We start from the raw sequence: 16,121 nt of genomic DNA on the forward strand, positions 1-16,121 counted from the left end.
TGATAAAAACTGGTAACTTTTTAATTTTTCATAGGTGCATTGTTTCCATTGGCGATCTGTGGTTTGTGTTTAGAGATTTCAGATAAAAGAACGGGCCCCCTGTTGATAATATCTCCCGACCCTTTTCTAGGAGCCACAACACCCTTGTCATAACATGCTATTGGCTACGAACAACTGTGTCACAGGATAGAAATTATCCTATTTCCTATTCTGTGACTGTGTCCTACAATAGGCACTTCCATTTTACTAGAGGACAGTATGTGGCAAACTAACTTTAATAAATGTTATTAGGAAGACTCCTGAAAATGGCATACAATTCTCTTATATAAATTGGTTCAAATCCTTGGTTACAAACAGCCCCATATAATTCTGATACCAACTTTGAATAGAATTATACTTACAGGTGTCTGCATTGATATTGTGTTTTGACTGCATACCTTGTTTCATTGTAAAGATACAAGTGAAGGCTTATATCATAGGCATAGAGAACAACCAACACAGCTGATTCTATCCTGCACCAAGTTTTGGTTGATACAGATTGTCAAGCTGTTTACTGAAAGTAAGGGCTAGTGGAGAACAGAAAAGCCACCATGGTGCATGCATCAATGTTCTTTGGCATTTTTTCAGTTTTTCAGTTATCTGTTATACGCAGCAACCTTGTATCAAAAGGTTCTTATTTTATCGAGCTTGGAGATGCACAAGAGAAAGGTTCTGATCTCAACTTGGGTACAACAGTTTTTAGCGAGAACTTTCATAAATGCAGTCTAATGGAAAGCTGTCGATATCTATCACTGGATACAAATACAAATAAATACACTCAAATATCAAATGAAGATGAGATACCGAAAAACAGAACTGGATTCAGGATCTGGAAGAAGGTAACTCCAGAAGGTAATAGAGCATTATGATATTAAGGCGTTTCTGTACCATTTCAGTTTTCATAACTTTCTTTTTATGACTCCAAACAAAAATGTATGCTAAAAAAGGCCCTGTATACATGCAGGACTTAAAATACTATGGTTTCTTCTTCTGGTGTGAGTGTGAAGCTCAAGACTGATCTCAGGCTGATAGGAGAACAAGGTGGTGAAAAGTTATTTCGTGAGGGCTTAAGATAATGGTGAGTATTTTTCATTTTCTGTCCACTCATAGCCTTGGAAAAACGAACAGACACTTTCTGACTTTGCCTGTAAAATCCAATTCACTTGAGAAAAATATAGTCGGTTGTTTATAAACCAAATTTATTATCCAATAGAATACCTAGTAAGACGCACTTGTTGCTTGGTAAACGGGGAGGGGACAATCAAGGGCAGGGTCATGGCTTCCAGGGGTGTCCAGTCCAATGCAGAAGGCGAAATGCAGAAAATTCGTCTCAAAAGGCCGGGCCACGCACTACCGGCAACATGTTGATACGTGAATACAATGTGTTTTTCTAAACTTAAAATATAATGTTGCTAAACTTTGTTGCTTAAGATTTCAACAATTTCTTTTCTTGTAAAAACCTTTAACTGTTATAGTTTGGAAAATAAGAATGTGATGTGACATTTTGAAATGAAAACCAGGTAACAGTTTTTGATGGGACAAACAGAAACGAAACACAGATCTACACAGACACAAAACATGCATAGCGCCTTTAGCCTCAAAGTTGTGAAGAGCCAACAGTATAGAAAGAATGTTGCTTCCAGTTACCACCTAAAAATCCTTTGATATGGATACAGAAAACTCTGTTCAATAAAAGTGAGCTAAACCTCATTTTTCAGCTATTCCAAAAAGTAATAAAATGTCATTGTCGCTATGCGTATGATTGATCTAAAAATGTAATCTTCTTTCTTTGTAATCTGCAGCCTATTATACGCACAAACATTATAATTGAAGCTCCAAAGGAAAGGGCAGGAGTATTGCTCCTCTGTTGTAAAGTACTGCGTAGCGGCGTGCGCAGCGAATCGCAGCTCAGCACGTCGGCGGTAGATCAGATTAGATTAGATTGGAGTAGGGAGTAGGAACACGCGGTGTTGCAAAGTGATTTCAGTTAAAAATATATATAAAGGTTTTGTTGATAATATGCAAAGGGTGTTTTCTCTCTGAATTCTCTGCGTAGCCCAGTCCACGGTTTAAAGTTTACAACATCCTCTAAAAAGATTCAAGCAACATTTGTGGTTGAAAAATGGGCTACAAGCTGCCTAGACATGTGCTATTTCCGTTTCCCTCTCTGAATCTGAACAAGCACCACCTTTTCCTTCAACGGAAAAAATCGATGGGCGTTGCGGATAGAAATCATTTAGAGATTTTGCCCGAATGATGCCTGAAAAGGGGGCCGCAGCCCTTCACACGCTAGGTATCCTACGCCGATAGGTTTAGCCTTGTTAAATCAGGAAATTTAAAGCTCATCCAGAGAATGGAAATTAATTCACATGCATTCCAAAATATTGCTCCATTCTTCGCTCATTTCATTGGGCCGTTTGGCTCAGTGGATTGAGCGTGGGTTTTTGAAGCAACAAGCTGGAGTTCGATACCGACCAACAGTGGTTCGATACAATTGGGCAGCACCCTTGTGGAAAGAATTTTCCTCCGGTCAGCCTTTGCCTTATGATTATATATATATATATATATCAATGGCTCTGATGAAAGCTTTAAGCCGAAACAGAAGAATCTAAAACTGCCTTGGCTACGGTGAAATCTCCAGTGTTGGCTTCGGAGATACCTCACTCATTTCATTGGGCCGTTTGGCTCAGTGGAATGAGCGTGGGTCCTTGGAGTTCGATACCGACCAAGAGTGGTTCGATACAATTGGGCAGTACCCTTGTGAAAAGAATTTTCCTCCGGTCAGCCTTTGCCTTATGATTACATATATACTATATATATTACATATACACAATAACTAGAAATGAGACATGTTCTCTGTTACTCCGAGCGGATACTAGCACCTACGTCTTACTTTTGTTCGATATATATATATATATATATCAATTAACATTAACTATCAACGTTAATTTTCGAAGGTACAATATATCGAAGCTGTAAAGACGCATACAATGCAGGAAACCTTGGCAGCGGAGTCATCAAGATACGGTTACCAGGCGGTCAATCTGCACAAGTATACTGTGATATGGAAACAGACGGCGGAGGGTGGACTGTGTTTTTACGGAGGGTGACAAGTCTAACAAACTTTAACAGAACATGGCAGGAATGTGCACAAGGCTTTGGTGATTTGAAGAGCAATTTCTGGTTGGGGCTGGACACAATCCACTATTTGACAAACCGTGAAAATGTCACCTTGAGAATAGACCTTAAAGCGACAAATGGCACGCAAGGGTTTGCAAAGTATACTGAATTTCTCATTGCAGGAAGAGAGACAGAGTACACGATACATATTGATGGATACACAGGTGACATTGGGGACTCTATGACAGCTGGAATAAAATTCTCAACTTGGGACAACGACAATGATTACAACTCTGATTGAAATTGTGCTGCTACCCGTGCTGGGCCGTGGTGGTATAAAAACTGCTCCAAGGCCCGCCTTATGAGCTATTTCTTTCCAGACGCTCGCAACCATCACGAAAGACTGAAATGGGACTCATGGGTTGACCTTGAAAAAAAGATCACGTTTGCAGAGATGAAACTGCGTGCATAGTTTGACAAGAGACATTAGCAAATTCAAACCTTACCAAGGACAAAGTATTTGAGAGGAAGACACGCACGTGTTATGCAGCCTGTAGAGTTTTCAACCACATACAGAGGCTGGAGATCGACATTCATTTTTAACCTTTCATTTTCAAATTCCAAACAACTATTTGACCTTAAAAATATACTCTTGTAAAAATACTGCATCATATTGCTAATTAAACGGATTAAAATACAACTACAATGCTCCTCCTCCTAGAGATCGTGCTTCAGGGTGAATGCTAGTGTAGCACGGAGTCCCTAAAGGCATTTGACATGGATGATGACAGAAAATCCAAAAATGACTTAGACCAAACGAGGCAGAGCATGCGCACATGGAAGGAATTGGAAACTGCTCACGTGAAACTGTGTACAGGAAAAACTAGGACCATTGCCGAAGACTATAAGTAAGAAAATGTGCTGCTCGAAGATTCCAGATAACAGATATCGATGATTTTGAAACGATAGATCGATTCGATAGATCGAAAAGATAGATGAACGATAGTCTTTTGCGGAGACAAAGCCATAACTTTATCCTCCATTTTTAACCCACTGTGCGCTGCGTTGGGATTCCGCCGATTTACCGAAAGGCGGAAACTGTCTACATGATATTTTCATTGTGCAGTTCGGTTGGTCAACCGTTGGCGGTCGATTGGCTGTAAGCCACTTTTATCTGTGTCAAATGCCTTTAGTCTTTTTATATCTATAGCTGTGGGGCCACTCCTCATATCCAAAAGTATTTCTTTTCACAATTTCGCACCGGAATAGAGAAAACTCTATAAAAGGAATAGACACACTTTCCGGAATAGCGAAAATTCCGGACCATCGGAATAAAGACAATTTCCGATAGCCAGAGGCTACCCATACAGTTTTGTTAACACTGACCTCAAGCTGATTTTTCAAAACTCTATTTGGATCAAAAACTAGCATTTGCAGCACCTCTTTAGAGATCAGTTGGAAGCATATATGGTTACACGTAATTTTGGCAGTAGCGAGCACGAATGGACAAGATGATCGAAAATCTTAAAATGAAACATAAACAGGATCAATAGACACTTTTTATAAGAATATTTTGGCTTAAAATCGCTACAGTTGTGAATAATCAACATAGCTGATTCTATCATTCCGTTAAATTTTGGTCCATACTGATTTCAAATCTGTTTTGCTGCAGGCAAGAGCTGGTAGAGGACAGAAAAGCCACCATGGTGAAAGCATCGAAGGGAAAGAGGAGAGGGAAAGGGGCAGAAGAGCAGAATGGGGAAAAGAGGGGTGGAAAGGGGAAGAAAGAGGAGATAAGGGGTGGAGAGGGATGAAGAGGGAGGAGAGGGAGGTAGAGGGGCGGGAAGGAAAGAGGAGGGGAGGAAAGGAGAAGAAAGGGAAAAAGAGGGGTGAAGAGGAAAGAAGAGGGGTGGAGAGGGGAAGAAAAGAGGGAAGAGGGGAAGAAAGAGGAGAAGAGGGGTGGAGAGGGGAAGAAAGGGGGAAGAGGGGAGTATATCGGAGAAGAGGGGTGGAGAGGGAAGAAGAGGGAGGAGAGGAAATAAGAGGGGTGGAGAGGAAAGAAGAGGGGAGGGAAGGAGAGGAAAGGGGAAGAAAGGAGAGGAAAAAGGAAGATAAGTTGGGGAGGGGAGAAGAGGGGAGAATAGGGGAGAAGAGGGGAGGAGAGGAGTAGAGAAGGTTGGAAAGGGGTGACAGTACTGGCTTCACGAGAAATGTGTACTGAGTAAGAGGTGACAATTTATGTTAATCAAACAAGCCTCCAGTACTGAAAATATTTAATATCGCAGATGAATGTTTTTTACTTTGAATAAGCGAAGCAGTGAAAGATTTTTCAATTTGAATACGGATACAAGTTTACTTGATTTTCTTACTAGAAAATAAACGTTGGATTTTGACTGAAATAAGCAAATATCATTTTGCAGATACGGATAGAACGCGAGGCGGGAGGAAGTGTCGGATGAAAAGTAAAGGTAGACGAGGGCTCAATTCCTTCTATTAAATTTCTACAAAAAATTCAAAATTTCAGTGAGACCAGCATCTAGATTTACCATTTCAGTGAGAAAAAATGACAAGAGAAGGAGGAATACAGAGTTAGAATACAGAGCTATATAGAGGGAATACAGAATTAGAAAAATGATAAATTTAAAGTAAGATCTGGCTAGGGGGATTGATTACAATGATGTGATTGCAAGCCTGCTCGAGAATTTCATATTCACAGCCAGTGACAAAAAAGTTGAAGGCTTGCCTTTCTTCTGTAACATGTTTTTGGCTCGAGACAAGTGTGCCCTACGATAGGCAATTCTAAAGGGCTACTAATACGTAAGTTTGTGACGGTTGTATGACACACTACTATAGGTAGGCTCATGAAATTAGCATAGAATGCCCTTATATCAATTCGTCTAAATATTTTGTTATAAGAATCTCTATACAATGCTGATACCAACATAGAATAACATTATACATACAGGTGTATGAAAGGATACAGTATTTTAATTAATTGCTGAACTATTTTCGCTGTAATTATACAGGAGAAGGCTTTTATCATTGGTATTATGAACAATCAACACAGCTGATTCTATCATTCATTTAAGTGCTAGTTGATACAGATTGCCAAGCTGTTTTACTGTAGACAAGGGCTAGTGGAGAACAGAAAAGCCACCATGGTGCATGCATCAATGTTCTTTGCCATTTTTTCAGTTTTTCAGTTATCTGTTATACGCAGCAACCTTGTATCAAAAGGTTCTTACTTCATCGAGCTTGGAGATGCACAAGATGACGGTTCTGATCTAAGCTTGGGTACAACAGTTTTTAGCGAGAACTTTCATAAATGCATTCTATAGGGTAGGAGATAAGCAGAAAGAATGCGCAAATCGTGAAAAAAGCATGAAAATTTGTACAAACATACAATTTGACATGCTGAAAAAGATGGAATCGAGACCCAGACTGAGAAATGTCCTTCAAGAGCTATTTTTAGAATGATTTTTTGTTCCCAGACCCTTGAAATTATTATCTCTTTAACTTTGCTGAAAATGAAATCAATGATATGAAAATTGGTATTAATACTAATCATAACACGGTAATGTGGTTTAGATCCCCAACCACCGTCAAAATACCCCCAAATGCTATTTTTAGACCATGTACTTGTTCCCAGACCTCTAAGATGTTCTCTCTTTAACTCCGCTAAGAATTAAATCAATAACAAGCAACTTGCTTTAGATACTAATTGTAGCACACTGAAAGGATTTGGATCGACGGATCTTCAAAATGCCCCCAAATGCTATTTTTAGAATGCTTAGTTGTCCCAATCTCTTGAATTGATTATCTCTATATTTTTGTTGAAAATGAAATCAGTGACATGAAAGTTAACAAGAATACTAATCATAACAAACAAGAAATCTAGAATGATTTGGATTTTCACGCGTAAGGGATTTAATTGACTTCCAATATATTCTTTCAGGCATCGCGAGATACTGTATTCCATATTTCGGTATGCACCATCCGTTCTTGATGCAGTTAAATCGTTTGCTGGTCGAGAAAAGCCTACTGCATGGCAGACATGTAAGTCTTTCCCTTGTAGAAATAAATTCTTCAAGCAGGTCATTAGTGCTAGCCGACAAAAACTTTGCATTCAGGAGCAGATCGAGGTTCATTGGTGCCCCAGCCACTCACCAATCTTGGTGCCCCAGGCACTCACCAATCTTGGTGCCCCCTCCTTTTACCATTGACTCAAGGCTAAGAAAAGGGGAAGATGATATTATCAGGTTTATTGATTTCTGTTTTGAAAATAGATAGGTTATAAGAATCTGGGGTGCAAGAAGGGCGCTCCAAAACTTTTCAAAGTTTACAAGCTCTAGAAAGGAAAGACGAGGAAGATTCGGAGTATATCTTGGGGAATCATGGATAAAAGATCAGATCTCCTGGAAACAATGTGCATGGAAATAACGGTAAAAAATGGATTGGTTAGCAATACAACGCCGAGGAGAATGAAGTTGCAGAGATTTGTAAAGGTGCAGTTGTTGATGAGATGAATAGTATTTTACTGTAAGGGTTTAGGTTTTGTAGAGAAGGCATTAGACCAAAGATTTAGAAGCGCCAACCCAGGTATGAGAGCACCAAGAAATCATGGCATTAGACCTATCAGAGGTAATGCTGCCAATCCACCTAATAATAGTGCGTTGCAAACAAAACATTTGGTTTTTAGGATGACGAAGTTTCCTGCCAGACAAAATAAAAACCTTAGAGGTGTAGGAGATCACTATGCAATTACCAAAGGAGTCGATAACAGAACACCAAGCGTGAGCAGCATGAGCTGGAAAAGCCAAGGTAGACCTTGCTGACCAAACCCTTCACTAATTGGTTACTCAACAAAAGACTAAAGCTCAGACCAGGTGTGCTGGAACTCCTATAACGCCCCTAGACCTGTCATTTAGTGATTACAAACAGTTTCTCTCGAACAAAAAAGTAAAAACATATCGAAAGTTAGAAAGAACTACTTATACTAAGTGCTAGAATTTAGAGAAAGAATCAAATAAGATGATTGGTATCTTCTTACTAATGCAGTGGAATATCACGGATACCGTACACATTACATCATATCATAGACACAGATATAACAGGAAAATGTGACTTTGTTAAAGATCATATTGACCAGCCGATGCCAGAGTGCAAAGCGCTAGCAGTCCTTATTTTGGTAACCTGATCAAGAAGCAGAAAATTTACATCAATCTGTAATAGTTTTGTCGACTTCTTTTACATTTATTAGGGAACAAAACCTGACCAAGAAACATCATATTTTGATCAATTTACATCAGCTTTGCCAATTTTACATTTGCCACATATTTTTTCTTTTCTTGTCACTCATTTCTCAACAATGTGATGCCCCATTTGATTGTGGTGCCCTAAACACATGCTTAGTCTGCTCAATGGTTAATACGACCCTGCATGCGTTGATACAATGGCTCGTTACCTAAATTTGCACATTGCTGGCAGTTTACAAAGCAGGAAAAGTGAAAAGTTAAATCCTTTCCCAGTTTTGATATTTCAGGACCACTGCCATGACGGGTGCGAATTAAAGTCGGTTTGGCATTGTTATCATTAGTATCTTCATCAAGTTGCTTGTTTTTCATTTCGCTTGTAGCGAAGCTTAGCGTGTTAGAGGTCTGGGAACGAGTACATGGCCTAAAAATAGCATTTGGTGGCAATTTGACGATGGGTGTGAATCTAAATCACATTACCGTGTTATGATAAGCATTTATACTAATTTTCATGTCATTTATTTCGTTTTCAACAAAGTTATTGAGATAATCAATTAAGGAGTCTGGGAACAATTAAGCATTCCAGAAATAGCATTTAGGGGCATTTCTCAGACTGGGTCCCGACCCTTTCTCATTCAGCATATCAAACTATATAGGTGTGCAGATTTTCATGCTTTTATCACAATTTGCTCGAGATCATCGTTTCAGAGGCTTTGGCTGCTACACTACTAGTGGAAAGCTGTCAATATCTATCACTGGATACGAATAGAAATAAATATACGCAAATATAAATGAAGATGACATGCCGAAAAACAGAACTGGATTCAAAATCTGGAAGAAGCTTACTCCAGAAGGTAACATGGAAATATGATATCAAGGCCTTTCGGTTCTAAGAATATTTTTGCTCGACTTATGTTAATAATTCATGTTTTTGTTGCTTCGGTGACAAAGTTGTCAACGTTCACATTAGTGTTCAGTTTGTAATGAAACTTCGTTGATCTCAGTTTCAGCCACAGGGGACACGCCCCCTCCCCACTTCTCGGAAAAAACGTCTGTGTATTTCGTCTAAATTCTATGAGAAGATGTTGGGGGAGGGCAATATTTTGGCTTAGTACTTTTGTGTATGAGCAAAGAACTGTATGTGAATCAGATGCACAGACTTTTATACTAGATTAAATAGACGCCCCATATATACTTGGGCCCGGGGGCCCTAAAAACGTTAATGCGGCTCTGGTAAATAGACATATCAAATTGACTTCCTATCTATGCGATCCACCTATTAGGCTGTATGGTGTCTGTAGCGTTTCAAAATAATCATCTTGTATCCCTTTAGTTGAGGTATTCTACAAAAATTTAGATGACACTCCCTTCAATATTATCGTTTTCTTTTCTATTATCAATTAAATCTGAAATGCTTGTATTGCATAGCGAAATATTAAACTAATCCAAAAGGCTTTCAGCTACTGAAAGTTCCTCGTACCTTCTATAAACTGACGGCTTTAGAAATTGCTAAATCTAGAATGGCAATATTTTTGAAAAATAATATTGTGACAGCTGTTCTCATCTAAGCTTGAATTTTTATTGCAATGGCTAAATTCCATTAACAAAAGAATGTATTGCATTTTGTAAGCACTTAAAAATATGTGGTACTGAAAAAAAAGAATCGAGACCCGTTTACAAATCTATCTTAAATAAAAAAATTATGAAAATAAAATTCAATCCAAAAAATATACTTTATGGTTTATCAAACATAAAAAATTTTCCGATAGCATGCCCTCGCTCGTAAGGGGGAGGGATACGATGTCCTTGTTGCCTGGTAATTTGAATCTTTCCTAAATTGACTAAAAAAGTATTCTTTTCGTCGCTCCACTGAGGCTGGAACAATGAGGGAGGTTACAATGAACGGAGGAGCCATAGCTTAGTCCCAGGCAGCGGGTTTTATTCACCCTGAGGCAGGAAGGGTAGGTCGCCCTATTGTATTGTCATGTAATGGGTTCCACTTTTGATAAATAAATACAAATTTCTAAGGACACTTTCTGAGATTTTAACAATATCGTTTCTTTACCAATCCTTTAAAAAAATGTAGTACTTAGGATAAGAAAGACTCTGCTGTCATTGTCCTTACTATGTACGGAAACATAATGACAAGAAAACCAGGCAACATTTTCTGATGGGACAGATAAAAGCGAGATACGAAACTACAAAACTGAAATGGGAACCATGGGGTGACCTTTCCTACATCATTGCATTTTCAGAGATGAAACTATTTGAATAGTTGGAAAAAGGATGAAAAACAAGCCTTACCCAGAAGAAAGTGTTTAAGAGGAAAACCAGTACCGTATTTCCTTTAATGAACCCCGCACTCTGATAGATGCCGCCCTCTTTTGAATTCCGCATCTTGAAAAGTGGCGTTTATTATAAAACAGACCAAATAAGAATTAACGAACAGTTTATACGCTTTATCTGCTTACCATTCGAAAGCTATGAAAGTTGCTATATCATAGAGACGAGGACTCTGACGGATATTGAAACTCCTTGCCATTTCCAAAACGTGAACACATCTTTTGTAAACTTTGTTTCACACGATCTTTATTACGTGTTTTTGGGAAAATAAAACATTGTTTAAAGTCTGCTTTTATCTTTTTACTCGCACTTTTTTGTCCCTTTTTAGGTGACAAACATTTCATATTGCATCAAATGCCGCCCTCTGATAAACGCCGCCCTCTATTAAACGCCGCAACCAAAAGTTGAATTTTGTGATAAACGCTGCGACGCTTTTAGTGGAAGTACGGTAGACTGTCTGACCTCGAGCTATTTTTAATATCCATTTTAAATCCAAAACTGGTATCTATAACAGCTATTTAGAAAGTTCAGTTGAAAGAAACTATGTTTACATGTAATTATGGTTGTACTGGGCACTTATTAACAAGATGACAGAGAGACTCAAAATGAAACACTAACAGCATCAAAAGGGCAATGACGTTGGTGTCTGGATCCTACCCGTATATGCCTAAAGTGCCTACCTAGTAGCAAGTTGTCTTTATTATTCTTACTCTATGGTTGTGAATGATTGAGCATTATACACACTAGCCTGTGTTCCAGATTGAAAGTAGAGGGTCTGGAGCATAGGCTATGTACACACATGCACGTTCACACAGTAACTTGAAGAGAAAAAATGCTAGTTGATTTAAAGCTAGTTGAGTAGCAGTGTCGTTCGATTCACAAAGTATCATATAAGGTTATGTGAACGTGAACAAGATATAAACCTTTTATGTTACAGTTTATGTTGAAGTTGCAGTAAATCCCCGTTGAAAAGAAGCTAAAGTCGGGAGGGAGTCGGGGAGTGGAATAGGGGTCGGTGGCTGGGCTCTAGACAAATTGAAAAGAGCAATCTGAAACAATTATATAGTTAAAGAACAAGAAGAAACATGATATGACCAGAACAACAATCTTTGCAGATAATGATGAAATGGAAGTAGAAAATCAATCATCGACGAAACATCTTCAATTAATGCTAAGCTGCAGCCAATGGAAAGAAATAAGGAGAAAGCTCCAGCATTGCTAGTCTTTTTCTATACTTTTGAGGAAGGAGAGAATCCAGTGGGTATGAAAAACAGTAGCAGGGCGCTAATATTCATCAAAATGTTGAAATAGCTTTAACAAAGAAAGTGAAAAATCATGCTTGAAAATGGGAAATGAGGCGATGGAAGTGTGACCTACATTTTTTATGCAAAAGGAAGTGCTGGGCAGCTGTGCTTCTCCTTTGCAAAACATCAATTTGAGAACTAGATTTCTTCAGATCTGTCACAATCAAGATCAATACTTAACGATATATTGGTGCTTGTGTTGTATTGTCTTGAAACTATTGCACAAAGTTTGACCACTTCTCGAATTCCTCAAAACTAGGCAATTTTTCTAGTAATCAGTAGACTTTGCATTGCCTTTTCATGAGATGAGATAAGCTTTACTAAAAACAGCAAAGAGATTGAGAGATGCTAGAACTCACCAGCAGGTCTCACAGATGGCTCTTGTGTCTACATATGTATTGATCTCTTGACAAATACACACTGGCGATGGTCCCCCGATACAGAGCATTCCCTATCGTCACAGACCATTCCCTGGTCTTCGATCGGGCCTTGTCTTCTATGGTATAAGCCAATTTAAGAGTGAGACAATTTTATTCTCCGCAAAGATAACGCCATTTGACCTGTCTTTGCTTTATCAAAACGGGTGAGATTGGATTCAAGAAATAACAAGACATATCATAACGTATTCTTGTGTAACAAAAGTTGGCAAGAAATCAAGTTGAGAAATAAAGAGTGTTTTTGACAAAAGAGCTGTACAAATGTTAACATTTACAATCAGGTTTTAGCTGCCGAACTACCGTACCCATAGCGAAAATAATTTACCTAAGGTGAGATAGTATGCCGAACAGGTTTTGATTTGTACTGTAAACCTTGGAGCAGTGGTCCTACCACAATTGAATGTTGCGTATTCAATGCAAGAGGCAGCAAAATGCGTATTTCATCAGCGCTAGGTATGAGGGAAGAGCTTACAAAGAGAAAAATTAAAGCTTGAGCCCTGCGAATTCGGATGGCAATTGGATCAGAAAGCGAAACAATAGTTCCTAAATTGGTTTACTTGCTCTTTGGGTCGTCGAACACAAACTCATATGTCGTTAAGTTGAAGAAATGGTGTGGTAATAAGGTCATTGGTGGAATGTTCTGCGCTGCAGAAGTGCTCTGCAAAACCAGACTTATCTACTTTTTTGTTGATAATGCCTCGTCGGTGTTCGTTACATCTGTCTTCCAGTCGTTTTGTTTACTTTTTAAGAGCAAACAATATTAGTATTCAAGTTGTTCCGAGTTCTTTGTTACAAATAACCTCAAAGGGTCCTACTAACAACTCAAAACTGTATATCTACAGGTAGTTGCAGTAGAATAATGTCTATGCGACGTACCTACTTCTCATTAGTAATCAAAGAGAAGGCATATGTTATAAAAAATTGATAATAACTACAGGTGTCTATATCAAGCATTGAGTTAAGGTTTCATTGTTTTTATGCATCTGGTAACTGCCAATAACGGATCTTTTACCTTTTCATATTACAATTGATAAAGATTGCCAAGCTGTTTTTCTGCAGACAAGGGCTAGCGGAGAACAGAAAAGCCACCATGGTGCATGCATCAATGTTCTTTGCCATTTTCTCAGTTTTTCAGTTATCTGTTATACGCAGCAACCTTGTATCAAAAGGTTCTTATTTTATCGACCTTGGAGATGCACAAGAGAAAGGTTCTGATCTCAACTTGGGTACAACAGTTTTTAGCGAGAACTTTCATAAATGCAGTCTAGTGGAAAGCTGCAAATATCTATCACTAGATACAAATACAAATAAATACACTCAAATATCAAATGAAGATGAGATACCGAAAAACAGAACTGGATTCAAGATCTGGAAAAAGGTTACTCCAGAAGGTGAAAAATCTTTTCAAGTAGTTATGCCATACTTTTTTATTTCCAAGAAGTTTCTATCGGAAGTCAGCTTAAAAACAGATTGATTTTACAAGGAGAGGTTTCAATTCGTCTAGCGTCAAATATTATAAATTGACAATCTTAAGGTGGTAGATGAGCCTGTGTCATTGTACGGGATGGTACTAGCCTGTGGCGTAATGCAGTTTCGATAACTAAGGGGCCCCATAATTAAGTGTTTTTAAGACTTTGCCCAAGTTTACTTATTTTCAAAAAAATATCATCTTATCTTCAACTAAAGATAACACGATTGAAAAACATCTCATTTTTACATCTTGCTATTGTGTTTGCCATGTTCCACAGCGTTGGATGGGACTTTCTTGCAGTCCCTAAATAGGGGCCCCGCCTCGGCCTTTTCCTTACGGCCCCAGATGACTCCGTTACGTCATTAGTACCAAAGCTCTGCCTATAAGTGTCGTTAGTGACTCTGTCTCTTTAACCACTATAGAGTTGCAGTTGCTTGCCGATGCCATTCTACTCTTTGACAATGTCTTCAAAATCAACAAAATTAATTTCATCTCCCTCTCTCCTAAGCCTTGACTCCTTTCCCTTGCAAAGAATTTGCTAGAAGAATCCAGGCTTCTCCCTAAGATCGCAGACTTGAATATAAAATAGACTTGGAACTCTCCACCTGCAAGTTTGACCACAGCTGCTTCGCGAGAAGTTTATTTTAGATGGCGAAAAAATTCACGTCGATTATCAAAAAACATAGCATTGTGTGAAATGTCATTTAAGTCTACTACTATTTCAAAATCTTAAATATGTTCTGCGTATCCATGTTATCTGAAAATGTTATTTATTTTTGTGAAAAAAGCATTTTTTCGTATTGTAATAAAAGTCCCTGCTTACTTTTCGTAACTTCAAAAAGATACTATTATATGAAAAATCAAAATTCAAAAGCATTAAAATCAAGCATTAAGGCTGTTTGAATAATTATAATAAAGTCAGACTTTTAAGGAAATCCTTAAAGTAACCCACAACTTTCCTTTTCAAAGGACCAACATATCGAAGCTGCAAAGACGCATACAATGCAGGAAACCTTGGCAGCGGAGTCTTCAAGATAGGGTTACGAGATGGTAGAACAACTCAAGTTTACTGTGATATGGAAACAGACGGTGGAGGTTGGACTGTGTTTTTACGGAGGGTGACAAGTCTAACAAACTTTAACAGAACATGGCAGGAATGTACACAAGGCTTTGGTGATTTGAAGAGCAATTTCTGGTTGGGGCTGGACACAATCCACTATTTGACAAACCGTGAAAATGTCACCTTGAGAATAGACCTTAAAGCGACAAACGGCACGCAGGGGTTTGCAAAGTATACTGAATATCGCATTGCAGGAAGGGAGACAGAGTACACAATACATATTGATGGATACACAGGTGACATTGGGGACTCTATGCTAACTGGGATGAAATTCTCAACTTGGGACAACGACAATGATAACAGAAACGATCTTAATTGTGCTGCTACTCGTGGGCCATGGTGGTATAGAGGCTGTTCTAGGGCCCGCTTAATGAGTCTCTTCCTAACAGAGACTGAAATACTAAGCGAAAAATTGAAATGGGAAACGTGGGGTGACATTTCCCATATGATCGCTTTTGCAGACATGAAACTGCGAGAATAGTTTGATAAAGGCCACGACGAGATAAAAGCACGGTGTTTAAGAGGGACAATGCCTGCCAAAAGCACTTGGAACACCCAGCAATTTACGCTGCATTTGATATCTTTCATTCCTTTCATGAAAAAAAATTGCTACTTCCGCCCCCTTCCCCCTAAAACAATGTTGATGATTTAGAGAAATATCATAAAAGAAGCGCAAAAGAAAGTGCTTCCTAAAATCCTAACCCGTCTGATAGTAAACCAACATTGTTCTGTAGGGTAGAGGGGGATGATTGATTTTGACCTTGGAAATTGATGTCAGTGTTCCAAGACATTTGGCAGGCATTGGAGACACATCTAGCACGTAGATAATGAAGGTCGACAGAGGCTTAAATTTCCCGAGGTTGTTAAAGCTAACCCCTAGTTGATTTAACATAGCCAGTTGGAGTCGAGCCCTAAGAATTATACCTTGACTGCATTAAGCACCAATAAAGTGAAGGGTGTAAAAGTTCAAAAAGAAACTCTAACAGGATCAGTAGAGCAATGATAATAAATAAATTCTGTATGGAGCATGATGAA

The 16,121-nt window shown here is 38.6% G+C and overlaps 3 protein-coding genes across 3 annotated transcripts in view; 2 read left to right on the forward strand and 1 right to left on the reverse strand.

Annotated features, from left to right (window-relative positions):
- LOC148957941 (DNA fragmentation factor subunit beta-like) overlaps positions 1–16,121 on the reverse strand; it is a 57,501-nt gene that overhangs the window by 13,820 nt on the left and 27,560 nt on the right. The window lies entirely within an intron of this gene.
- LOC135688273 (fibrinogen-like protein A) lies at positions 274–8,588 on the forward strand. The gene is made up of 2 exons (XM_065205049.2): positions 274–891; positions 2,997–8,588. Exons 1-2 carry the CDS (start codon positions 591–593, stop codon positions 3,458–3,460), a joined length of 765 nt encoding a protein of 254 aa, XP_065061121.2. The 5' UTR covers positions 274–590; the 3' UTR covers positions 3,461–8,588.
- Positions 11,566–15,567, forward strand: LOC135688124 (fibrinogen-like protein A). Its single transcript, XM_065204836.2, has 2 exons — positions 11,566–13,886; positions 14,936–15,567. Exons 1-2 carry the CDS (start codon positions 13,586–13,588, stop codon positions 15,565–15,567), a joined length of 933 nt encoding a protein of 310 aa, XP_065060908.2. The 5' UTR covers positions 11,566–13,585.

Source organism: Rhopilema esculentum, chromosome 19 (genome assembly GCF_057945365.1).
Source record: "Rhopilema esculentum isolate cy_ngs chromosome 19, ASM5794536v1, whole genome shotgun sequence".
NCBI classification, from domain to species: Eukaryota; Metazoa; Cnidaria; class Scyphozoa; order Rhizostomeae; family Rhizostomatidae; genus Rhopilema; species Rhopilema esculentum.